Consider the following 27149-nt stretch of genomic DNA (forward strand, 5'->3'; position numbering starts at 1 on the left):
CACTGCACATTCACACTGCAGCACCTAGTTCTTCTTGTTATAGGCTGGATTGATGGGTTGAGGCCAGTTGTATGAGGCTCAACAAGACCAAGTGTCAGGTACTGCACTTTGGTCACAACAACACCATGCAATGCTACAGGTCTGGGGCAGAGTGGCTGGAAAGCTGTGCAGAGGAAAAGGTTCTGTGGGTGTTGGCTGATGCTTGGCTGAACCTGAGCCAGCAATGTGCCCAGATGGCCAAGAAGTCCAATGGCATCCTGGCTTGTATCAGCAATAGTGCAGCCAGCAGGAACACTGAGATGATGGTGTCTCTGTACTCAGCAGTGGTGAGGCTGCACCTCGAGGGCTGTGTTCAGTTTTGGGCCCCTCACTACAAGAAAGACATTGAGACCCTGGAGCTTCCAGCCCAGGAGTCTGCAGGACTCGTGTTATAGTGCTTAGGAAATACTCATAAAATATCAACTTTCTTTGGTGCAGGCCTTGGAAGGAAACAAGACCACCCTTTGGTGCTGGCTGGAAGATGTACGATGTCGTCCTCCTCCCATAACACCACAGGCTGCATTGAGATCATCTGCAAACTGCTTCTGCAGGTACCAACTTCAGAACTGCTTAGGGAAGGTTAGTTGCACAGGGGGACTTGCAAACAGCCAACACTTGTGCTGACAGGAGAGTTAAAAGGCAACGAAACACATCTGACAGGCACACTCTTTCCTTGCACAAGGCTCTGGGAAGAGAGCATTTGTCAGAAGGGATGAAGTGGGTACATGGCTGGCCGTGTTGTGCTGCCTGCAAAAAGGTCTTCGGTGCCTTCAAACGCCACTTACTATCAAATCATGAAAAATGCTTAGAAGCCAGTGTTGATGCAAACAGAGCTTAAAAAAAATCTGGTAAGGTTCCATTGCTAAGCACTTTGACTCTAACCCTGTGGTTGGACATGTGTGGGCAGATGCTCGTGTTCCTGCTGAGCCCCTCAGACTACAGAGGAAGCACACACAGGGTTGTAAGCCAGCTGTTTGCCTGAGGTTTTGCTGGATGGGGTCTTAGTGTGGGGTTTTGAAAGGCAGCTGGATGATTTTAATCCATGTATCCATTAATTCTCACCAGAACTGTAACGCACAGGTGACTTTTGACACTTCTGTCACTTTCTTGTTTACCAAGTACTGGGTAAATGTTTCAATTTTTCAGTTTTTTTCCAGCCATTCTCACTCTTTCATCCCACTATATCCTACCTTGTTAACAAATTTTCACAGAATCACTAAGATTAGAAAAGACCACTATGATAATCAAGTCAACCATGTCTCTCAGCGCCATACCTTTATGTTTCTTGAACACCTCCAGCAACAGTGACTCCACCACTTCCCTGGGCCCCAGCTATTTCTGTCAAGCCCTTGGCTTCGATGAACTAGACACCAGCCAGATAAAGGAGAAGCTTTGGATGGAAATACTCAGAAATCCATGGGATTTGCATAGGTCCCACTACTACTACTACTGCATATGCACTGAACCTTGGAGAATCCAAAACTGAATGAGTCACCCAAAAATGAAAAAAAAAAAAAATTGTTTAACTGAATCTTGAATTTCAATCAGATCTTTCTAATGGCAAAATGAACATTAAATGACAGCTGAACAGTTGGTTTTAGAGCCTGGGACGTGTGGTGTGTGTGCATGCCAGCTTTTTCTTGTGGTGATGGGAACATAGTGAACACAAATCCTGCAAGGTGGGTGACAGTAACCCCAAGTCTTTTCAGTGACAAAAGACAACTGCCTTCTTTGTTAAATACAGCGCTGCTAAAAAATGCCCCAGAAGTTTGTCCTGATGGAGAGGCTGTTTTTCCTTCTATCAGTGCTCCATGTCAGAGCTGTGCTCTCAAGAGACGTCTGTTCCTGAAAGGTCCCTTCACTTCCATGCCTTCCAAGGTCATGCTTCAATGCCAGACTTGAAGACGTTAAATGTCAGCCAACAGTGGGGCAGTTTGTTAAGCACACTGAGAGTCGAAGTAAATTGCCTTTTCCTGCCCTTGCTGTGCGAGCTTAAAAATGTAAAGAAATTCCAGCAACTTGCTACCAAATTTAGTATTACCTGGCCTGCTCTTCTGATACAGTGACTTCTGCATATATGCCCAGTGTTCCCTGCCTATCGCATGGGTTACGTTGTCTGTTCTTTGCCATTGCAGCTTTTATTAAGTGTCTCTTGGGCTGAGTCCCGCTGAGTCAATGGAAAAGTACTGTTGCTGCACTGGAAGCAGGAACTGGCTGTTGGGTTCTTTCTGGTCTGAACTCGACACTGGTTGTAATTCACAACATATGCAGCGAGACGGGTAGTAATAGTCCAGTAACAAGTGTTACCTTTTACCCTTACAAGGTAAATTAGCATATGTGTATGTGTGTCTATCTCCTCTATGTTCTGTTGTGCTCTGCTTTCAGAGTTCCTTCTTTAGGACTGTAGTGACGCTTTGCACAGAAGATCTGAGAGTTGCCACTTTCAGTAGGAAAAGAAATGCTAAGCTTTGTCAGATGTTTGAACCAGTGTTCGAGGTCAGCCAGACTAGAGGAAAATGCTTGTTGGGAGTTCTGCCCTGTTAATGAATTGTGGCAGTTCTGCACTCGTTAGGTGTCAGCCCAATATTAGCTGGCACTCCTGTGGCTATCTAGGTAGCATATGGCTAATGTGATCCAGCACCACATGACAGCCAAGTTCAGGACACTGGAACTCTCAGATCACCAGGGCTGAGTTCTCCCTTGCTTTGAAGGCGAGATCACGGGCTGCACGTAGAGATGAGTGAAGATGTTTGCTGCTAATCCTGTTGGCTGGGATGTCTTGGCCTCATCCCAGATGCAAGAGTTTTTGCTTATCTCATACGTGGATGAGGAAAGTAGGGGAAAAAGAAAAAAAAAAGTGCTGCAGAAAGAAGCCTTCAGAAGTACTAAGTGCTGGAGAAAGTGAGTACTTATTTTTACTTTGGAAAAGGGGATTCTGGGCTGTAGGCTGTGCACAGACGTGTGCGTCCTGCATCTGGGATGCTGCAGGGACTCCATCTACTGAGGCTGAACTTTGCAGAGCATGAAAATCAGCCAATGCTTCCACTGTATGGCACATACTTAGGAAAATGGCTGTGTTGTGCCCAGCTTTACATCTTTAATACAAAAAGACTGCATTGTACTTTCCAGGCACGGCCTGAATGCAAATTCATAAATATGGTTTATATGGCTTTGCTTCCACAAGCTTTTTCTTACAGTCCCTACTTACTAAAATGTTAAGTCCTTCATTGAAATTCCACCTCCAGTGGAACAGCCCTCAATCAGCCGTCCCTGGGAAAACAGAGCAAGCTATGACAGCAGAAGCATTGTGATGAGCTTCCCCTATGCTCTCTTGGCATTTATTGAAAAGTTTCCATTATTTTGGATAAGGGGTCAGTGCTCCTCTGGAATCTCATCTGTGCTTTTGATTCTCTATTATCTAGCAAAACATAACTTCACTTAAAACAAGCACCAGAATCAGAAACCAGCCCTTGGATAACTTGGGAAGAGCCCCTTTTAATAATATTTTTTTCAATCATTCTGTGACTCAAGTAGCTATGAGCTGCCATACCCATCTGACCCTGTATATTTAGATATAAATTATTTTTTACAAAAGCAAAGATGCCATGCTTGTTGTCATTGCTGCTCTGGCCTCAATAACGAAGATCATTGACTCAAGCTGGCTTTAATCCCTTCTCTGACTGCTTGGGTCCCTCTCAGTTTGAAGAGCTCCACCTCCTCCAGGTTTGATTTTGACAGAATTGCTCCCAGTTCCCACACTTAGAGGCAGACAGGGATATCTTATAGTTGGAAAACTGATAAGGAGGATGAGGAGAGAGGAAGAAAACACAAAGGCAGAAGGGGAGGAGGCAGACAGTGCAGCAGACAGTGCGGGCTATTGCCTAGCTTTATCGAACAGCTGCTTTTGGTGGCTGGGAAGTTACAGCAGACATTTTACAAAGCCAGAATGCATGGTTCAGTGTATAAATATATGCTTGCAATGTAGTGATATGGATATTATCACCATTTCAAAAATAAAAATCCTCCTTTATGTTTCTTTTTCCTTTTATTCTGTTTTACAGCTATTCTGTGGTCATAAAGTACTGTCCTGCACCAGATCCTGATGCACTTACTGACTGTGAACATGACTGCAGACCCAGGACAGCCAAGTGCTAGCCCACACAGCTGAGGTTGTCAGGATCTGGCCCCGTGCAGATCGTTTCTTTCAGTGAGTGGCAATCTCTCCTCTGATCCATGTGGACATTTTGTGAAATGAAGTCCTAAATTTCAAGCCTTGCAGCTTGCACATGTGTTCCTGTAGGCACCAGGGACTAGTAAGATTCCACTTAGAACTGGCACTCTTGATTTTCCTTGCCTTGCACTCGAGATATATGAGAGTTTGTTTATGTGAGATTTGGGAGAACAAAGGCAAATTAAATCCCACCCTTCCAGTAGGATATATATTTTTTCAACCTTGAAGCAAATTTTCTATGTCTGTGTGTTTTGGCTTTTAAACTCAATAGCCTGCAGGCATTAACCATGTCAGCAAACAAATGGAAAGCTCATCACTACACTATTAGAAGGTTTAAAACTGAAAACCAGAGTCTATAACAACAGCAAATGGGATATCAAAGACATGTCCCTCTGCTTGATCCTTTCACTGAACTGGAGCTGGACGGATGCTGTGAAGGGTGTTTTGTTGTGCCTGCACACTCCCCAACCATTTCAGAATGTTGAAGTGTAATGGCTTTTTTATTATTATTTAAATAATATTATTTTATATTCTTATTTGGCCAGATAAGAAGAATAAAAACAGATTATAGCATGAGTCGTGGAGGTAAAGGAGTGCTATGAATGAGAATTCACTCCCTCTCAATTATTCCTCCAAACAGTGCATCTGTGATAGCAGTACCCTGTGAGTTTCACTGGGCAGCTACCTCAGCCCTATAACTGCCACACAGATCACTCTATGCATTTTACTGAAAAAAAAAAAAAAAGGCATTGTAAATTTTGGCAATTGGAGATCATTTAGGCTATTGTGTGTGTATGGCACTTGGATAAAAGGTTGCCTTCTTCTGCCCTGAGCTTCCTATTCTGCTTCTCACTGGTCCCTTTGGACCGTTATCCTGCTGATCTCCATCGTTTTCTTTCCACTAAACCCCCACCCGTGATGCTTGCACTACTTGAACTTTTTCCCTACAGACAGCATTTTCTGAACACTCTATTTTATTTTTTGTGACTTCTGGGGACATTTCCCATTTCCAGCATATCTTTCAGAATGATGCACTGAGCTGACTTGGCGCAGAGTGATATAAATCCTACATTCTTGTACAGGACACATTTCCACTCCTGTGCCCCACTGTTTTAATCCTTCAGTGTCCTTCCCCATGCTGAGGTAGGGCTGTATGCAACCTCACTTTGCACCCATATGAGCATTGTGCTTGCTTTGAGGTATGCAGGTTGCAGTCAGATGGGGAGTGCTATTTTGGGAGGGCACCACCACCAAAAGCAAAATGAATCTGTCACAAAACCACTTCTACATCAGCAGCAATTTTAAGCCTTCATCTGCACATATTTCCTAGGAAGGAAGTTTCCTATATCCTGCACTGTTGATTCCCTAAGGGGAAAAATATCTGCTTGGAGCAGGTCCTCTAGGGGATTCAAAGTTCCCCTGAGGAATGCGTCCCTGAGCCAAAAGCGTCAGGTGCAGCTGATCACAGTAAGCCTGGGGCTGCTGAAGGGCTGGGAAGGTTGATGAGGGTGGAAGCATTTGGGGCTAGAAGCTACAAGCAGGCAGTCTGGAGGTTGATAGTGCTGTCCAACCCGTGGTCTTTTCTTGGATATGTGATTTTTGCCGAGGTTTGCAGAGGGTTCTTGAGCGGCTGTGCTAGTTAAGTGGTAACTACAGGTATCAAATCTCAGTGGCAGAAGGAAATTGCATTCTTCAGAGGGGCCTGGATGTATGGGAACCTCCAGCATTTTATATCATTTATATCATTTCATATGCTTCAGGTGAGTATACTGACACTGGCCTTTAAAAGGCAAAGCAAGGAGAGTCAAGCTGGCTGGCTTTGCTTGAATAGTTCTGTTACTGGGTCTTGGTAGTCACAAGTGCAAAACACAGTTGGTGCTTAGGACCAGTGATAAAACCCAATGGAGTGGCTTGAAGCTGTGACAGGGGAGGTTGAGATTGGATATCTGGAAAAGGTTCTTCAGCAGAGGGTGGTGGACATGGTGTAGGCTCCCCAGGGCAGGGGGCACAGCCCTGCTCTGCCAGAGTTCAAGGAGTGAATGGATAATGCTCTCAGACAGAGGGTTTGGGTGGTCCTGTGTAGAGCCAGAGGTTGGACACAATGATCTTCAGGGGTCCCTTCCAACTTGGGATATTTTATGATTCTTTGAACTTTGATTTCTGATACATGGCAGTGATATATAAAAATTCTTTGGTCCTGGTGAGAGAGGCTGTGGTTCAAGGTATTATCCCCCCAGGGTTTGTTTCTAATGCTGTGATGTTTATTAAGTATTGCCAGGTGCCTTCTCGAGGTTTCCAGTTGAGTTCTACTGGGACCCGTGGCACTAACTGGTGCCTGAGCTTACACAGAAAACACAATGCTGGATTTTTAAGAATGAGACTTGCTGATACCAAATAGCACAGAGACTTTACGTCATCTGTTAATACCAGAAATCAATTTGAATTTTGCTTCCACACTGGAAGACAGTTATATCTAAACCTTCAGCCCAACCTACCCTTGGTGGGCAAGCCCTGTGTAATTCATGCAGAACCAAAGTGGGAAGATGATCATTTCCACTCTCTGGCGGCTTTGGTTGTCTTTAAGGAGACCTGATGAGGCACAAGAACAGCATCATTTAATCTGTGTCTGAGTGCCTCAGCACAGACACAACATTGAATTGATGACAAAAGTGTGTGGCAGCAGTTACTGCCATGAGAGTTGTTCTGGGAGAAAACACAAGAAAATCATTTAACTCCCTCCCTCACCGCTGTAAGTTAATTGGGACATGCTTTATTCCCAGCACAATTATAAATTTAAAGATGAGTGCAGCTGAAGAGGGACTGGATGGTGCACAGCATAGGCTGGAGCGGAGTTTACAAAAAGCTGCCTTTTAAATCTTATGCCTACATTCTGTTTCTCTCTGGAACAAAATACGATACTTCCAGCCTACAATATGAAGTGAGTCATAATATTGCCATTCTGCTCCCAGCATAATTGGAGCATACCTATGGTATGAAGTGGGAGAAATATTTGGCCAAGAAGAAAGCTCCAGAATTTTATGTACTGTCAAGACGTGCTTAATAAATAGAGAGTATTATTTTCATATTGCGTAATTCAGACTTTCCTCATTCTGGGGTTGTTTCAGCAAAACATGCAAGTGTGTGCTTATCTTTAATTAGTGTTTAAGCCAAGATGACTGTTAACATACTTATGGGAAGGACTTTTCAAAGGACTAGGCTTCTGTACATGCATGGAGGCAACCACATGCTTGCACCTGCATAGGGGCTGAAGGAACTCTTCCAGGTAGATGTGGAGGGTGGGTGTTAGTGGCAGAAAGCACATATATTTGCCATGATTTGTGGTCATTTATCCTGTGCTGCCGCTTCTTTCCTAAGGACTTCAGCAGTCTCTGCTATCACCCACGTGAGCATGGACTCAGCTGCTCAGCTGGAAAGGCTTTAGGGCAGGGTATGAAGCCCTCATCCTGACAATGACAATGAGCACATTGCCTTCAGCAGACCAGATTTCATTCCCTGCATGTGAAGAGACTCTGAGACAGAGAGGAATAATCATGTTGCATGTGGCTGGCTGTGAAATATTCTGGCAAAGGAAACAGGGCTTGATCTTGAACTCTTCCAGGTGAAAAATACAGTCAGGAGTGATGTGAACACAAAATGGCAAGTGAGGCAACACGTGGGTGAAGCTTTGGTCTACGACACCAATGACTTGGCCTTGGTTCCTGCCCTCAGCTGTGCGACTTTCCCAATGCCCGTGTCTCCTTCCAAATTAAATGGGAGCATTGAAACAAATTTGCTTTTAAATGAAGCCTGATGAACTCTCCTATATCACTGTGGTCATATGAGAGACAATCCACGGGTTGAACTTAATGTTTATTTAGTATAGCTCACTCCTCTATATTAACTGCTGTTATTATTAACTGCTGTGATGCCTGCTGTCCATAGGGCTTTCATGATCAAGAATATATAAAATAACAGTTGTTCATTTTATTTTTAAGCATTCAATAGCGTGCAGTGAGTTGTTTAACACTAGGCAGTGTGTGCATTATGATGCTGTGCTCTCATATGAAGTGTGTTTTTTGACCAAACAGCCCAAAAATCTCTCTTGCCCTTGGTGATGAGCACCAGTGAACATTTGAACCCTCCAGAGTGTGAAGTAATAATGGCCAGCTGGTGTCAGTGAGCAAATGGCTAAGATATGAGGATTAAATCTGGTTTATACCACACCACTGAGGACCTCTAAAAGACTGGTTTGGATTGGTTTTCAGAGGATTTTGGAACAATCTTTGCCCTTTCTGAACAGCAACATTCCTTTGTTCAAGCAGGATCTTTGGACTTCAGTTCAAGAATAAATTCTGGAAAACAGATGGATCTACTGCTGCTGAGATCCTCTGTTCAAATTAAGAAGAGAAAACCAATAGGACATATATGCCTATATATAACTTGAAATTCCTTTCCTTCTGTTTAAACAATGAATTGTTATTGCTGTGCTCACAGGCAGCCTGCATTCTCTGAGCAGATTCCATGTTGTTGAACTGAGAGATGGATAAAGTCAGACATTTCCCAGGATGTGATGGTCAGTGATGGACTGGTACTCAGGAAGCCAAAGATAATGCGATCTGGGTATGGAAAAAATGTTTGTCTTCTTGTAAACATAGGAAAACAGTGAAGACAAATTAATTTGATCTTATAAAAATATATATATAATCAATCCATCATCATAAGTTTATGATTCCCTTTGTAATTCTTTAACAAATTGAAACAATAATTTGAAGAATATCAGAGCAGTATAACTTTTGAGCAGCTCGCATCAGCCAGTGTTCATTCTAACAAATTTGCTTTGCTTTACGATATTTTTTCTTCAGAGTTTTTCTCCAGCCCTGTTCCTTTGGATGTATTGATTTCCCATAGGCTTGCATCTTCTTACACTGAGATTTGTTTTCTTTCTTTTTTTTTTTTTTGAAGTTGGCTACATGTCTGGGAAATACACACCCTTGTGTTCCAAGAGGGCAGAGGGAGGTATTTCTAGAAATAGCAAAATGACAAACAAATAGTGAGAAATTCTGGTCTTGGCCACCTTACTATAAACTCAGCCCATTGGTCTTTTTTCAGAACTGAGGTTTCCCATCTGTCAATGGGTGGATATAAATTCCAGCGGATGTTGAAGAGACGTCTGGAGTGTATCCATTGCACTCCCGGTGTCAGTGAGCATCACCCAGTTACCATGTATTTTTTGCTGACCTAAGGGAATTTGTGGTCTTCCCTCCAAATGGGTAATGGTAAAAATTCTGAAGTGTCTAACATTCTCTTCTATGGCTACTAAGAGTCTCTGATAGCCAAACTTAATGAGTGTCTTTTATAAGCTGGTGGGTTGGGTGCTGAGGAATGAGCTCTCTGCTGTGCTGCAGAGGAGACCCTGATGTCAGTGGCATGACATTAGCAATGGGAGAACCAGAAACCTTCAGCCTCCAAGGAAGCTGAATTAGTGGATTTGAACCTCACTGGAACAAAAATGAGGACAGGACATTTTCCAAGGAACACAGTGTGCTTCTTTTCAAAACTCAGTGACAGAATTTGAATGGGCTCTCAAGTTCCAAGTGGTGCCTTCAAAAACTCCAGCATAAGTTTTAAGGGAGAGAAAGAGGAGATTTTCCATCCTCCCACATTCCAAAGTGCCCAAACAAGAAGAAAAGTCTTCCAGGCAGCCACATTTTTTCTACACCAGAAATGACTCCATTGTACAAAGTGAATGCCAAGGCCCAGGTTTGTTCTGGTCTTTGCACGTATTTTTCAAATCAGTGTTTATTTTGCCTGATCTGCCCTGACTTTCTGGTTCCTGTTTCTCTTGTCTCCCATTGTTGCTGGTGAACTTTGGCCCTTACCGGGATTATGGTGGAGTTGCCTTTGTTTGAGGAGGTACATGGGAGATTTTTCAATGCTGTTGTGCTGTGAGAAAAGGAGGGGCAGCACTTTTGGCTTTTCCATCCCATTCTACCCTTTTTATCTCCTCCTGGCTCTCCTCTGGGCTGTATTTCATCAGTAGCTATTCTGACACTTGTGGTTGCTCTTTGCCTGCTCTCCTGTATTGAGGCATGGAGCTGCCATGCCTCTGCCCCATGCCAAATGCCATGTGTGTTCCTCTGCTGACCACTCTCCTTCTTCTGTGCCTACTCTTAAAATGGAGGGAAATTAAGCTCATTTGTTACCAGCTGTAATTAGCAGGCATTACATCTCTGAGATGGTGAATGGCTTTAGGACCGTTGCCTTTGTTTAGCAATGTGCATCAGTGCAAATGATTTGGAGGTAAGTTCCGTAAAGCAGAAACTACAGACACTCTCTAACGGCTTCTGTAAATTAATATAACAAAGCGAGCCAGGAAAAAAATTCCCAAATGTGTCTTCTTTGTAATCTGAAAAGTCTTTGACAAAAGTAAATTTTGCCATTATTATTATATGAACATTTCCTTGCATCTCCTGCAAATATATAAGGTGAAAATTGATACTTGTTCTTGTGAAAATATCATTGTGTGTCATAAACCCCCTCATTCTTATTTCCTTGAAGCTTAGGACTTTGCAAAGAAATGCACTAAGGAAATTGTCTACTTCTTTCATTTATTTTATTGATCTAATTACTGGCCTTCTCTTATATGCAGTCCTTTCATTCACTTCAAAGGTTTCCTGACTCAGATGTGCTTGTACCCAGCTCTGTGAGTCCTCTGAAACCAGATGAACCCAGCACCTTGTGTGAGCTTATCTAATCTTGAAAAGGATTTCTTAAGAATCTATGATTTCCTCTCTGTTTGGTATCAAAATATGTTTAGCACAATTTCATCATACTGAATATCATCAGACCCAAAAAAAAAAAACCCAAAAAACTACATATGATGGCAATAGGCATAAATATTTACAACTAGTAAAAATTCTGTCTAATTTTAGGTACCCACACCCACCACACTCACAGGGGAATGAAGCCAGACTCTTTCAGGATACGCTTCCAGCTCTCTTAAGGAAACAAATCCATTTGGACTCTTGGTAATGCCTTCTCATTACTTCTGATGGCTCTATTTCTATTCTTACCTGGCAGCTGGAACGGGTTAAAAAGGGCTGCCCATGTAGGTTAGCTAAATTCAGTGCTCCTCAGACAGCCCAAATGAATTTCTTTAGGTCAAATGTAATGCATAGGAAGAAATAGGATTTGGGGCCCTCTGGTGAGGAGGTCCTGGTAAGAACAGACTGTTTATCTTCTGGCTGATGGATGAATCTATCTGATAGCAGTGACTTGGTTTGTTATCATGAGAGGTAATAGAAAGGCAGCTACGTGGAAGGAACCTGAAAGCATGTGACCCTACCATAAGAGAGCTCAGAAGCTGGAATATAGGTTGTATTTAAAGATCAGAATACAAGCACACAACCTAATTTCCCTGACTATGGTGATATGTTCCCTAAATTATTCAGAACATTTCAGAGGTCCTCGTCTGTACATTTCCTGTGTAATCTGTAGGCAGCATCAACAGAACGTGGCTACAGACATCTTCATCCACAGCCACTGCACATCACAGTTGAAATCCTTGACCTGGTAACAAAAGCACTGAGTATCCCTCAAAGGTGCAGAATACTGTCTCATGGAGGGAAGATGTGCTTTGAAAACCTTCGAAAGCACTTAGGCTAACTTGTTTCGTCTGGAAATCAAACTTAACGTGGTCTTATTAGTTACAGCCTGGATTTATTAGACAGTACTGTGATAACAAAAGTCATCAAAGGAGAGAAGAAAAAAACCAAGCAACTCTATAGTAGCATATACCAGAAAGATTAAAGACACAATGATAGATAATTAATTCTAAGACTGTTTTCTCTTTTCCAAAGCACTTGATCTCTTCTGTCATTCTGTTTGCCAGAGCTTGCAAGGATTGCCAACCATTGCATCTCTTCGTATTGAGGAAGCGTAAAACCACACCTGAGCTCATACTATTTGAGGCATTTTTCCTTGGAATGTTTTTCTTTGCTACACAGACTTTTCATTTAGAGGAAGTGGGAGGAAATCTGCCTTTAGAAAATAATGGCTACAATACAATTACTGTAAAATAGATAATAGGAGTAACCAACTAGTACTGGCCAGGGGGATGATAATTCAACTTTGTGACAACTTCTGAGGTTTTACAATTTGTTTTCATTTTACAGTGGAATGAAAACAAGACCTTCACATATTATGTTTTCAATTTAGGTCTTTCTTGCTGCATTGTCAGGAATAACCAGGGTGCCCTGGACCTCAAGAATTTGTCCTTCCAAGTATTTAAAAAATGCTTCAACGCTGATGAATCAGCATTTTCTCCTGGTGGGATAGTTCATGGTAAATGCTCTGGCCTGAACTTTGCTAACCCTGCAAGTTCAAAATGATGTCCTACGCCCTAAAACATATTTGTTACAAATAACTTCTTTTGTGTTTTATGCGCTATTTCCAGACTGTCTTCTCTAAAGCATACCTTTTTCCTTTATCCTCTATGGATGTACATCCATTTTCCACCTTTATCCAGTTCTTTCCTCCTATTTTCTTCAGCTTTTCTTGTTTCTCATGCAGCTTCTTAGGACTTTTGACCTTCCGTAGCTTATGCACAAGAAGCAATGCTAAGATAATGTTTTATGGTATGCTGTAGCAGAGGTTGGCTAGGAAAGAGGTGGCTGCTGGATGGACTCTGCAACAGATAGTGGTCACTGCACGGCAGTCCCACAAGCATCCTGCAAATCCCTGTCTGTCTGCTCTTTGGTTTTAATTCTTCTCAGATGGCATTTTCCATCAGGCAGAGCTGACATCCGTGAGAAGGCAGGAACATCTGCTCCCATGCCCTGGCCGGCTGCCGCCCTCACCAGCTCAGCAGCACTTTAGGAAACCAGAAGAGCCACACGGTAATAATTACGCCTAAGTGCTTGTGGGGCAGCTGCTATGTGTGCAATGTCTGTGGTTTGGGTTTGGACCCAGCTGGCTCATAGATGGCTCTGCGAGACCTACACCTAGTGCTGGCCAGCCCCACACTCTGTGCTGCACTCTTTGGAGAATGAAATTGTCTTTCTTTTTTTCTAATGCTTCAGGTGGGAAGACCCAATTCTTTGAGGGAAAAAAAAAAGCAGTGTGGAAAATAGAGAGGAAATGCATCTATGCATTCTGAAACATGGAGACAACAGCAGAAAGGAGAGCAAGAGGTGGAGTGACTTAACATGGTGCAAAGTACGAGTTGCTTCTGTAGATGTCTTTGTATGAATTGTTTCATGCAGCTCACCATGACATACCATGAATGTTATCATCCAGGGACAAGGTTCCCTTGTGTTCTCAGGAATTTCCACCCTGCTGGGCGTAGTCTCAAAACACCATTTTCCTTGCAAAATTGTCTCAAGACTCATTTTTCAATCTCTTCTGTTCATACATTTAAATAGGAAGCAGGGGGAAAGAAACTCAGTTGGGAGCAACATATGGAGACAACACAAGTTATTCCTGTTTCACCATTTTCTTGGTATCGATTTCCTCTGCCAAACAGTACTTCAAATTTGGGACCTCTGCATTTGTACTCCCTGTTGCTTACTTCCTTGGAAGCATCAGGAAGGACTTACGGTATTGCTACAAGCAGCTCTTACAGGAAAAGGAATGAATTGGGAAATACACCTCAAGTAATGGAAGAATGAATTATTTCACCATTTTAGCCATTTCCCAAGAGGAAGAGTAGAGGGAAGAAAATGCATTTAACACTCTAAAATATTGAAATAACAGGAACCACATCAACTTCACCCTTCTGGACTTCAACCAAACCGACTGGTTTAGGTAAATTCCCAGCAGATCCAAGTGGCAAACTCCATCAGAGAGTTATTCTCCATCAGAGAATATTTCTAAGCATGGCAAGGGAATTTCTCTATACTAATGGTATTATGAACTGGATCAGCTCATTTGGAGTTCTTTGGACTTAGGCCTGGATTCTAGCAGAGTAGCAGAATATTTTTGAAATATGAACTCCCCCTTCAGTATAGAGTCTGATCCTGTTTTCATGGATGGTATTCATGGAAAATCACTTTCTTGAAGCTGTATCTCAAATATATATTTTTAATGAGAGATGTTATTCCCTTGAACTTCTGGAATAGGCTTTAAGTATTCACAGCAGTAACTAAAAGGCAATGAGTTGAAGGGGACCGTACTTGATTTCTGAGATTTAATGGTTACATATACAGAACAAAGCAAAGCAGCACTCTTTCTAAATGTTTAAATACAGCATAGAAATACCCTCCTGGATTTTGTTTGTGTCCTCACTGAAAATTTTAATGGCCATTTTGCAGAAAGCAAAATACAGGCTACACTGAAAAGAAATTACAAACAATTCTGTGGCATCCTTTGTGTTTTGACATAGCAGTGAAGATGTTTGTGTCATTCTAGCTAACTAAAAATAAAGATGCAATTACAAAATACCTGTCTGTGTAGATGATAGATCTTGAACGCTCACTGAAGTTGGTGTGTTCAAATGGAGCCATCTGGGAAGTGGGGTCATGCAACCCAGGCTGTCAATATCTGTATTATTGTTTGATTTGAGTAGAAAACACGAAGCCAAACAGGTTGCCCAGGGAGGTGGTAGAGTCTCCACCCCTGAAGTGTAGATGTCACCTTGACTGTCATGGTTTAGTAGTATGGTGGTGATGGGTTGATGGCTGGACTAGATGTTCATAGTGGTCTTTCCAACCTTAATGATCCTATAATTCTAAGACAGAGGGCTCTTGCTTACTTTTAGAAGCCATTTCTTGAACTGTATAGCAAAAAAATAGACAGTCTCAGGAAGTGCATTTTAATAGAGAGAGTTTGTTCCACAGCTGAATTTCCCCAGTGGAAAACGCCTCACCTTTTAAATGACAAATCAGGTCTTTGTGTTTCTGCTGCTTGTTGCCACTGTGGTTGTGCTGCTCATAAGAAGCATCTCAAGCAACTGGCCCCAAAAGTTAGGAAAGGATCTCGACTCTGTGCCTAATTATTGGAGAAAAGCACTCTGAGGTAAGCCAGCCAGTCCTGAAACAGAGCTGGGGAGGCTGCTCAGAAACAGAGAGTGTCTGAGTTGGGAAGGGTCTGGCCTTTGAGGATAGAGCTGCTCAGAACAGCTGGATGGCTGCCCACTCTGGAACTGGAGCATGGGACAGTTTACAAACTTAAAGCAAATTTTCCAACCTTATGGGATTTTCCTTATGGTCTGTTCTCAGTGAAGCAGCATTATTATTGTAAATAGATGCTCTTTTTGTCCCATCTCCCAAGGGAGAAAAATTAATGTTATGTTTGAAAATGTATGTTTTTCCCACTCAGTACTGAAGCAGTTCCTTTCCATAAGGTCTGCAGAAACTGAGCATTAGCAGATACTGTTAACATCATTACTTCAAAGTTCTGTCTGAATGCCTTTGCCAGAGAGCCTTTAATAAAAGACGTGGCCTCTGTCCCCTCAGAATTGCAGGGGTTGGAAACTCATTCTTGTGAGTCATCATCTGGGGCGTCCTCCTGCAATGTGACAGGGCCTTTCTGTCCAGCCCCTTTGCTCTTAACTCTTTCAGATGCCTAACTGCTGGCTCCTGCCTCATTACGAGGATTGCTGTTTCCATCATAGACTTGTACACTGTCCCAAACCAGGAGCAAGGATGCAGCACTGCGGTGGTCTTCCCCCTTCTGCTCCCAAACCACCCCTGTCCTCACTGTGTCTCCTGTGCCACTCTGTATGGGAATATTTCTACAGCTGCCTCCCTCTCTCCTTTGGGAGTTTTCTTTTTTTTTTTTCTCTCTCTCTCTTTTTTTTTTTCCCTAGTGCTTCTCCTGTCAGTGAATGAGTTTTCCAGGCTTCTCTTCCCTTGAGACTGGTCGGCACTTTAAATAGTTATGGAGTCATTGCTGTGCCACTAACTGAGGTAGAAAGGTAACCCTGGGGCAATCACATTGCTGAATTTTTGGTGCACTGGACTCACAGTAAGTTTGAGGAATTGTGCCGACTGTAATGTGGTCCCTCATGGTCCTCATGTCTTCTTTCCTGGGATCAGCACTTCGTGGCTATAGGGATAGCTGAAGGCACCACTGGGTGCCATATCTGCTGCAGGGTGCAGATGGCCCTGTCTCAACCAGTACCCTTCCAGGCCATCTTGCCTACTCATATGATGACTCTCTTTGCCCATGGTGAAATCTGTTTAAGAGGTGGTTATTGCTCATGGTTGCAAACTTATGAGTACGTATGCTACCGAAGAAGTATTCAGGAAAAGCCATCACTGCATAATGAGATCTGCATCCATCTCAGCCAAAGGTGATAGCAACCACACAGCTGGACAGTATTGTCAGATCCTCCTTCATGCTATGCTCACCTGGCTGCGTCTCTGAGACTGCAGAGACATGATGGATGGTGCTTGGGATTGCAATGAAGTGCAATGATTCATTCAGTTTTGGGAGAGGTTTCCAGTCCACCTGGGTACATGGGAAAGTCATTGGCTGATTAATAGTACTTGAGCATTTTAGCATATGTAGAAATTGCACATAAACTGTAGAATACAGTCCCTGTATTCAGCCAAGGCTGCTGGTAGCATGGCTTGCCTTGGGTGAAAGGCCTCTGAGTGTGAATAACAAATAACTGTTTGCACTAAGTAGGGTAAATTCACTTTTTTTTTTTTTTTTAAGATTTTAATTATTAGAAATTATTTTAAAATCTATTTTCCCAGAAGTGAAGTAGAAGGAGAAGTGAACGCCCCTTCAAAGATACAGTCTGGAGCTCATCCTCATCTCAGTGGTTCTTTGACAAATTGTGAGGTCACAATTTATAAGTCTTTAATTCCTCAGTATCTTATTCAATGACTGGAAGACCCATATGTTGGGATACAAGAATATGATGTCTGTCCAAAGGCTGGTGAGTTGTCACTCTAAAAAGCAGACTAGAAATATAATAACTTGGATTTTTTCATTGCAAAGATAAATAATAATTTGACAGGAGATGTCCTTACTGTTTAATGGCTTTGTCTGAACAGAACAATTGAAGGAAATATGTTTGCTCTTCCTCATCCCTTGCCATTTCCATGATGTCATTGGGCTTGGCCCTAGCAGCTGGAAAGTTAGAACAGAGGAAAGGCACTACCTGCAGAGCAATACGTACATAACAATGTGTGGTAGCAATGATGAGCATTGCTGGCACTGAGATCTGTCTCAAGGTTTATAAAGAGAAGAGAAAATAAGATGGAAACTAAAGGCATTTTGAGTTGGCTTAATCAGTAGGTAAACCATTTTAACTGTGACTCATTTAGAAAAACACTGCCACGTTCTGCAGAAATGAAGAGGTTTGTACTTGTCTAGGAATTTTGATTGTGTAGACATTCTTACTACGGTTTTGGTGTTTTTTTTTTTCTCCTTCATGTGGAGTATCTGCTGTTGAAAAGCATGTGCTTGGCTGTCCATGGGTGCCTGGTATGGCACCACCTTTATGTGGTTTTGACCCCTGGGGAACATAGTTGACCACATGTACTGAGTAAACTATTGCTTTCAACATAGTGACAGTGATGTTTAGTTCAAGCTGTAGAGATCTCCTTCAAGAGCCAGAGATCATGGTTTCAGTTTTGTTTTTCTCAGCTGATGTCACCTCCTGAAATATTACGTCCATAGGAAGACTGTCTTGGAGTAGCGGAGAAGAGGGTCACTTTTTCATCGCTTCTACTGTTAACCCTTTTTCTGCTCCAGCCACCTCAGGACACATTTAGGTCTTATCCTGACTACTAAGAAAGGCTCACTTGTCTGCTCACTTTTATTACCACTTGCAGAAGTCTTATTTTTCAATCATGGAAGCACTCAGTCTCCTTACATCAGGTTCAACCTCCCTTTTTGCAAACCTTATTAAAATTTTCCTCCAATAACTTTCATATGTTGATAAATTCCTGGGGTTAATCACACTCCATACATTTCTTTTTATGTCATTTCACTTTATCATCTTTCCAATGCATTTCCAGTTGTGGTTGCCCCCGAGAAATGTCATCATTCTACACCTGAACCATCAGGACATATTTGAAGGGTCTAACTACCCACTACTAAGTATTCCTTGTGTTTCCTATTGTCCTTGAAACACCAAAGATCTAGTATGAAATGTTAGATGAATAGGTAAGATGGAGTTTGAGCTGTATTTCCATTGTGGTTTGCTTATTCTCTATGTCTAGCTTTTAGGCTGTAAACATTATGCGTGATGCAGCATTGTCCCCTGCTGTGCTTGACCCATGATGATATACATTGACTGCTCATAAAGGGTGAGGAAATGAGCTCTTTGCATGGGGCTGTAGCAGCTTCTGGGCCTTGAGTTCAGTCCTGGGTGATAAACACAATGCACACTGGTATGGGAGAGATTGGCATGCAGCATTTCGGTGTCTCTTTGTAGCATAATGCTTTTGTCAGTGTGAAATCAAAATGGTAGTAGCAACAGTACAAGGGGAAGTCAAATGACAGCCACAGGGAAAGGTAAGAAGCAACTCAGGTGCTGCATGCTCCTCCTGAGCTGTATTTCAGTAGTGTTTGGGGACAATGGGAACTTTGTCACTGCTTCAGGAGCAATCTACCCTCAGTAAATAGGACCACAAAGCATGCATACACCTCTGTGTCCATGGGCTTCAAGCAGACTGTGCAAGCACAGGACACTACAGGGATGTGTGTGAGGGAGAGGAATATTAGTGTTAGCAATCTTGGCTCTTCACACCCTTCAGAAGGAAAAGGTCTTGAGATGGGTTGACGGTTGGACTAGATGATCTTAAAGGTCTTTTTCAACCGTAATGGTTCTATGATTTCCAACCTCATTGACTGTATGATTCTATGCTTGAGTGTGTATATGGTGCCTACTTCATTTGAGTGCGGGATGACCATGATGATTCAGGTAAAAAGCTCTTTTTTGGTATACAAAGACTATCTAGACTTCCTATCTGTGAAAAAAACTAATGATTATTGAACCTCCTCTAGCTTATATGATACAGGACATGGAATTAAGCCTTCTATGGAAAGGTTAAGAATTAGTGGTTCTGTAAAATTTATCTTCCCAAAAAGGCAGCCACAAAAATCTTTGAATTGCACTGGTGGCTTTCCGTTGAGTTGAACCTTGAATGTGTTAGTGAGACCTTTGGTTTACTCTGGATAACAGAGAAGATTGGCAGAAAAATCCTTTCAGCTGCTATGGGGCAAAATGAACAAATCTGTTTTGTGGCTGTGAGTTGAGAGACCTAAATCTTAAAAGAGTCAGCGCTTTCCTGTCTCAAGGTTAATGTTCAAATCTGTTTGATCAAAACTGGATGAACATTAAAAGAAAAAAAAAACACTGCGAACATCCCTGGAAATAAACATCACAGCTCTCTCACAGTGCTATTTATAACTCTTTCAGTTTAATGACCCCAAGCAACACACGAAACATCTAATGTGCTACCAAAACAGTTTATAGGAGACAACTGTCTCAAGAACGTGGTAGTGTGAAGACTCTCACAGCAGCACTGTGCAGAAATTGCAGAGCTCCTGGGATAGCCTCTTCCTATCTAATTATCCTGTATAATAAAGTTTTGACAGAGGAAAATAGAAATAGTATCATATTTAGGTCATTGCTGACACACCATGCCAAACAAACTGGTTGAAATCAGTGTGCCCATGAAAATTATGAAAAAATGAAAATCCAACCATTAAGGCTGGAAAAGAATACTAAGATGATCTAGTCCAACCCATCCCATCCCCACCATGCCCACTGACCACGTCCCTCAATGCCACATCTCCATGGTCCTTGAACACCTCCAGGGGTGGTGACTCCACCACCTCTCTGAGGAGCCTTTGCCAGTGCCTCACCACTCCTTCTGGGAATAAGGTTATCCTAATATCTGACCTGGGGTGTTCAGGCTCCTATGTGATTTCTGTCCTGTCTCAGTGGGTGGTTCCTCTCTCATGGAGATGAAGTCGCTCGGTGAGCACCCCAGCCCACTTCACTGCTCAATCAACCACATTGGCTTGAATCATCACTAAAGAACAAAGCATCTGTCTCCTAATGGTAATTATTAATTGTTTTCTTCTATATTGCTTTTAATTTACAGAGCTTCTGTCATGGCTGAACTATTCTGTATGTTATTCATTAGCTGATCATATGCCAGTGCTAATGTTTTTCAAATGGATTCACTATTTATAAATGTTCACCAGTTTGTGCCGACACATGAGGGGAAGGGGGGACAGATTTATGCCATATACATTAAGTCTTCAGTCCAGATGTTTGCAGTTCACCCTTGGACAGGCTGACCTCTCTCTCGTTTACCAAGGATACAGCATCAGTTACTAAAGCTGCTTGTATGGCATTCACTTGTGTACAGTCCCTAAAACCAAATGGCTTGAGACTCACCACCCTCTTCTCCTTAGACAACCATCTACTGAGTCCATTCACTTTTGGCTGTGCAGTGGGTTGAGTTAGTCGTACGAATCGGTACTGCTCCCCACTTGATGGAGAGTTTTCACGTAGGAAAAAAGTAAATGAACTTTTGAGTATAAATTTGGGGGTGAATAAATTTCATGCTAAAAATTACTGGCTTTTTTTAGAGTTCAGAAATATCAAGCAAGATTTTCAGCAGCTGCCTAGCTTAAAAAAAGAAGATACTTCTCCCCTCTGCTTTTCACAGAGCAGCCCCATTAATTTCGGTACTATTAAACCAGCTTGGCTAGTAGTTGAATTGAATTTTTCTTTTTCTTGGTGCAACCTCAGCCCTAATTAAACATTTATAACTTCACATAGTTAGACACAATACAAGTCACCCTTGCTGAGAGACCTTTGCTCACGGAAAATCAACGTTTGATGTTGGAAAGACAGAATGGAAGCACCATATTAAAGCATGTCCTCACTATCCAAACAGACCCTATTGTTACAGCTATGACCAGTAATATCCTGTTTGTCACAGGGATCACACTTTGGTTCTCCTGCCCTAGAAGTAGCCATTTTCTTTGCGACTAAACCGTTTCAGTGTGGGACTTGAGTTTTCACCAAAGGTGAGGAAACCTACTCAGGGTTCTGGCTTCCAGCTAAACTTCTTCAGAATGTCTTGAGAAGTAAACAGACTCGTAAACTTCCCTACGTTCAACAAAAGAGCCCAGTTTTGTATCCAAATAACAATTTGCCTTCCCCATCTGTCTGGCATTACCTCAGACTTTGCTCTGTATCCATCACATCCCAGCCCTGGCAACAGGCCTCGAACAAATTCATTTTTGTGGACTGTGGGTGAAATCTGTGGCCGAATATTATTAGTGTGGAGCTAATAACTGGTTTGGACTTCTGTACAGAGCAGCTGCACGCACAGCAAAACACCAGTAGGCTCTCATCCCAGGCATGGCCATGTTTAAGCCGTGTTCATCCTCAAGGACACCCTGTTGTTACACTTATCTGCACCATGAAACCTACCCCAGGCCTGCAGCTATAAGGATGCAATGGAACTTGGCAGATAGATGCAGCTGGTGCTGCGGGGCCATGAACAGTTAACGCCTTGGCCATGACCACGGTGCATCTGGAGCTTTTCCCAATTCTGGGCTGGATAGCATCGCTGTCTCCCCCCAGCTGCCAGAGTTGCGGCAGTGAGAAACTGCTCTGAGATCACAATTGGAATCCTCAGTTTTTAATGCTTCCCCCACCACTATTTTTTTCCATTAGAAAGAAGGAAATTGGTAAATGCCCTGGGACTCACAACCAGGCTGTGACCTGGAGAGGCAAATGGAAGCACTTGCTGCTGGTAATAATGGGCTGGGTGAAAAAACTTCACTGGGAAGCACAGCTCCACAGAAACCTGCAGCAGTTAATTGCTTTTGAGCACTTTCAGCACAGGCCATCTGAAACAAATGGTTTCAGCTGTAACAAATGGTTTCAGCTCATCTGGGAAAGGTAAAATGGTTGGGTTTTGATAGGGGCAGATAAAGCTGTGTGGTAGGGTAAATTTAAAGGGGATTTTCCAGCTTCTCAGCTATTCTCCAGGATATGCTGATGTCCAAAACCTTTCTGTGCACCACAGTGATATCACTACACCCCTATTACCTCTGTGCCACCTCTCCTTATGACCATGGGCTGCCAAGTGCTTTGCAGTAGAAAGGTCCATAGTCACAAAGGATTCCAACAACTGTGAGCTCAGGTAATTTTGCCCCAGGTGAGTGCTTCCCTCTCTCAATGCCTACAGTTTATTAAGGTATTTTAATAGATTACATTATATTTTATGCCACATAATGTCTTTTATACAAGCATTAAGGTTGGAAAGATAGGTAAGATCATCGAGTCCAACTGTCAACCCATGCTTGTGACTGCATGTTATGTCAGTGGATTTGTGTGTGGCTTTTTTTTTAAGGAACTCTGCTCTGGAAGTCATTTTGACTGCTCTGTTTTTGGTACTGCTTTGTAGTGAAATGGGTCTATTAGATAATGGAATTTCTCAAAAAATGTAAAATTCCATTTTTGATCACTGCGTGTTTTGGCCGCTGGCTCTGGACGGGGCTTGTCTCAGAATAGCATGTTAATACACAGAGCTATTTTTTCTCTTATCTTTCTGAACTTTGCTATCAAGAACTTTTTTAGCTTATGTTTATGTGCTGTCACAGTTTAGAAGGCAAATAAGAGCAGCTGGAGATCTTTTAGAGGTCTAAATCTTCAAAGCCTGAAAACGTAGCTTGATTTAAAAGCCAAACGCTTTTACCTGTTACCCTAAGGAAAGGAGAATTATGTAGTGGTGCTCTCCATCTACCTGTCCTTCTCTCAACAACTTCTGAGCCCATCAGCAATTTCTACCACTTCTGACGGAGAGGAGACAAAATCAAGGTATGTTCTGACAAGTTACCGGTAAAGGACATGCCTGGTGCCCCCACCCAGGCTGGCATCAGCACCTGGATATGCACACAGCCCCCATGCTCATACCAAAGCCACCCAACCTACAGGTTAATGGCTGGAGCCAGCTGTCATATGGGTTTCTCCATATGCAGAGGTATTTACAGGTCTTGGCAGACTGCAGAGGGTGCAGGGAGTGCTGTACTGCTGTATGGCAAAGCCTTAGGGGACAAACAGATCTCCATTTATCATGGGAAAGTGTGTGGGTGATATCACAGTGTGGGACATAAATCTGTGCAGTCTTGCCTATGGCTTTTCCCTTGTGGAAGTGCTCATTTACACCATGAAGTGTTCTTTCCTATGTCACTTCTGGGTAAAGACTTATTCTAGGATGGTTCTTTGATCTGTCTGGAGGGAATAATAGAGAAAAGAGAGCGTTGCTTGCATTAGAAGTGACACTGCCCACTCTTGTGGAGAAAAAGGTCTTCACATTTCCACGGATCAGATCCTGCAATTACACAGCTTTCTTGTTTGGCCAGTTCATCAGCTAAAACTGACACAGAGCCAGAATGAAAACAGAGATTTTTCCCATTACAGAACACCAAATCTATGATAAGCCACGCCATGAAAATTCAGTTTTTAAGGAGGTGGAGAGAGATTGAAGGAAACTCCAGCTGCTGCTGCACAAAAAAGCCATGAGTTTCACAGTGTTAAAATCTGTTCTTGGAGGGGATCTTAAAAACAACAACTATAAGCCAAAGGAGCAGGGAGATAAGAAAAACAGCAGGATCTGGGATAGGGAAATTTAAGCAGGAGTTTGAGCAACAGTTTTAGGCTGTCACACCATCTGGGTGGTAACTTGGGACACAGCTGGGTAAAGTAATTGCTAAGGATAGAGGCCTGTGAATGTGGTACTTCATCTGTGGGTCTGTTTTGCACAGTGATGCAGTGAACGCCATCTATGGTCTTTGTTAGATCTGGGTTTTTTTTTGTTTGTTTGTTTGTTAAATGAAAAATTCCTTCCCTAGAAAGCACTCCAAACCAATCACCCCTTCTGCTTCCCCCCACATCCAAGTTACAGCATTAAATTCTATTTATAGACGGAGCAACAAATGTCTCTGAAAGGAGATTACATTTTGACAGCACTCAGAGATGCACTGCTTTTCTTAGAGATTACTCCCTAAATAGGATATAAATATTATAACTTATACAGCATTTGCCATGAAGCAAAAAGGGTATATGTAGTACTCAAGGGCATGGTTTAGTGGGCAATGTTGGTAGTAGGCGCGCGGTTGGACTAGATGAGCTCAGAGGTCTTTTCCAACCTTAATGATTCTATGATTTTAATGTATATGCACATAAATATAATTGTCACCACTTGCAGCCCTCAAAGTTCAGAACTTAAGGAGTTTTGTAAAAAAAACAAAAACAAAAAACAAACCAAGCAGCTGAGTAAAACCCGACCGGCTGAATTCCATTTGCTGTCCTGAAAACCCAATGTGTCCCTAACGTTGCTTATTTACTAAAAATCAGAAGCAAGCAAGTTCTCTGCATAAATCCTGCATTGCCCCAATTGTATGAACTGCCATCTAAGCCCTCTGGCCACCATCCAGGTCTGAATCACACTCCTGCACGAGCAGTAACCCATGCACTGCCTTCAAACCATCCTCTCCCATCCTTGATCCTCCTTCACCTCCCACCTGGCTCTCGATTAAATACTTTTAAAGCCCGTCCTTACCTGCATAGTGGTCAAACACGGTGGGCACGTACTCCTCGGGGAAGGCATCGTTGGCGTAGCTCATCAGCAAACAGGTTTTCCCAACGGCCCCGTCCCCAACCACCACGCATTTTAACATCTTCTTGGTGCTGTTGCTGCTCCCATCCGTGCAGTCCTCACCTTCTGCCTTGCAGCTCATCCTTGCGTCTGCTGCCGCTGCTCCTGCTGCTCCCAGGGCTTCCAAGTGCACATGAAGGAGAAATGAAGTGCGATTGTATGGACTTTTCCTGAGTTTGGAGTAGTTGGGGAAGGGGAGGGGGGGGGGGGAAATCTCAAACTCAGGAAATCATACTAATGTTTCCAGGCTGTCACAGCTGCTTCTAACAATTACCAGAGCAGTCCAGAGAATCATTGAGGTGAATAGATTAAATTCACAGGGAGAAGGATCGTGAAAAAGCGATCTGTCCTTTCTTGTCCGTCCGAGTCAGGAAATCCTCATCCTGCCCTGCAGTTCTCCGTATTTATTGCAACTTAAAAAGCATCAGCAGCCCGCAGCTTGGATTCGTGTCTGCCTTCCTCCCGCCTGGCCGCGGGAATCGGGGATTCCTGTTAAATCCACTCCATTTTCCATCTTATTTCTAACATGGAGGAGAGCCTGGAGGTTTTTAATGGAGTTTTTCCTTTCTTTCTCCAGCTTGCTGTGTGTCAGGAAATCATGGGTTTCCTGCTGAATTCCATATTAGGATCAGTGGGCTTGTGAAGGGCTGCAAACAATGGGAGCTCTGTGTGTATTTGTACTTTGGAGGAACTCTGCCAGGACGTGGAGAAAGAATAACACTAGAGGTCTCTCTGCAGACCGAAGTTTTTAGGCTTCCTGCTCCATCCCGTGCCTGGGCTGCTCTCGGGGCTGCCGGCACTGATTTGGATGGGGAGGATTTCAGAGAGGCATTGGGACTGTGGGGAGTATGGCAATGCTGGGAGCCCTGGGCTACCCCAGTGGTGTCCTGGGCATGATCCCCACTGATCCCATATCGGTGCTTTCTTACATGTGGGAGACAGGAGGGGATGTGGGAAGGCAGGCAGGAGGTACAACAAGTAGGGAGAGTTTAATGTGAATTTGCTCTGTGTCTATAGCTCTTTAAAAGAAAAAAAAGAAAAAAGAAAACAACAAAACTTGGTTTGCAGTAAATAATCGCTGATTTTTCAATTCAAACACTCAGAATGTACCCCTTGCATTTCCCCCTCATCCACCCCATAAAAAAAGTTATTTTTTATTTTTACCCTTAGTATAACTGTGTAAGCACAGAGAGAGAGGGGGGGGAAAAAAAGAGAGAGAAATTAAGAGTTGTGTGTATATATTTATGTAAACTTCCCATAGCAGTATGTGGAAAAACAGCTTTGAACCACATGATCCCTGCCCCCTCATCTAAGTTTTGTTCTGGTCTCTCACGTGCCTCCTGGCTTCTTCCAGTTTAAATATATAGCAGTCTATACGTGGGCAAGATGAAGGGCCAAACTCCCTGCTCCTTCCACAAGAAAGATTTTCATTTTCCGGCAGAAACGAGCCAGACATCAATATAAACTCCAGCCCAGCAGCTCAGCACATCCTGCTGGCTGCGTTTCCCTTCCACAAGCTTAAAAGGCTTTGAAAGTGGGAAACAACCCCCACTGGGCTTCTAGGGGAAGCTCATCAGTGCTAAAGGCTCCTCCTGCCTTGCTCATGAAATGCTCAAAAGCTCACACAGCCTCTGGGCTATGCACATTTGGAAGTGTAAAGGCCAACGCAACCTTAATAATGAATCTCCTTAGCCTCACATCTGCAGTGCTGCCAGAGTTCTGCAGGGACCCAGGTGTATGGTGGAACAGGCCCTCAGCACCTTCCCTAGAGGTGGTTGATGGATGAACAAGGTGAACAAGGTTGAACAAGATTTGTTTTTTTACTTAGTTAGCTTTCTCTTATCAGGCATATCAGTCATTCAGTAATTTATGCAATGTGTCCCACGGTCATTATCTTCATGTCACCCTGTGTTGACAACAGGGATCTGAGGAGAGAGCTTCAAACCCAGCAACACGCCCACTGTCACGGGTCATCACTGCAAGCTTTCCCTCAGGAGTTCAAGTAGCAACCTTTTAACTCCAAAACTACAGTCAGTGGGCAAAGTTTACCCAACAAAACTTATGATCTCTGGGCACCCGAAGCCATTCTCCAAGCAGTTACTCTGGGTCACCCTGGGGGAGAAATAGGAGTTACAGGGCGTCATTTTTGAAGCTTGTAATTGTAGCTGGGGCAGACTCCAAGCTTGTGCCTGTTTAGGTATCACACGGCCTTTGCTACCAGCCCACTG

The 27149-nt window shown here is 43.0% G+C and overlaps 1 protein-coding gene and 1 long non-coding RNA gene across 5 annotated transcripts in view; one reads left to right on the forward strand and one right to left on the reverse strand.

The window, feature by feature from the left end:
- Positions 1-14709, forward strand: part of LOC107053572 — a 30720-nt gene extending 16011 nt beyond the window's left edge. Inside the window, exons 6-8 of the long non-coding RNA XR_005860327.1 lie at positions 478-2940; positions 4101-13167; positions 13351-14709. This is a non-coding gene — a long non-coding RNA (uncharacterized LOC107053572). The remainder of the gene's footprint in view (positions 1-477; positions 2941-4100; positions 13168-13350) is intronic.
- RHOJ (ras homolog family member J) overlaps positions 1-25508 on the reverse strand; it is a 51643-nt gene extending 26135 nt beyond the window's left edge. For 3 of the 4 annotated variants that reach the window (NM_001397249.1, NM_001397248.1, NM_001277548.2), the window contains exon 1: positions 24826-25508. In NM_001397249.1, the coding sequence (NP_001384178.1) occupies positions 24826-25003 (178 nt within the window). In that variant the 5' untranslated portion in view covers positions 25004-25508. The remainder of the gene's footprint in view (positions 1-24825) is intronic. The other variant, NM_001397247.1, reaches the window with a different exon arrangement.
- Positions 25509-27149: the final 1641 nt, after the last annotated feature.

The sequence above is a fragment of the Gallus gallus genome, chromosome 5 (genome assembly GCF_016699485.2).
Source record: "Gallus gallus isolate bGalGal1 chromosome 5, bGalGal1.mat.broiler.GRCg7b, whole genome shotgun sequence".
Taxonomy (NCBI): domain Eukaryota; kingdom Metazoa; phylum Chordata; class Aves; order Galliformes; family Phasianidae; genus Gallus; species Gallus gallus.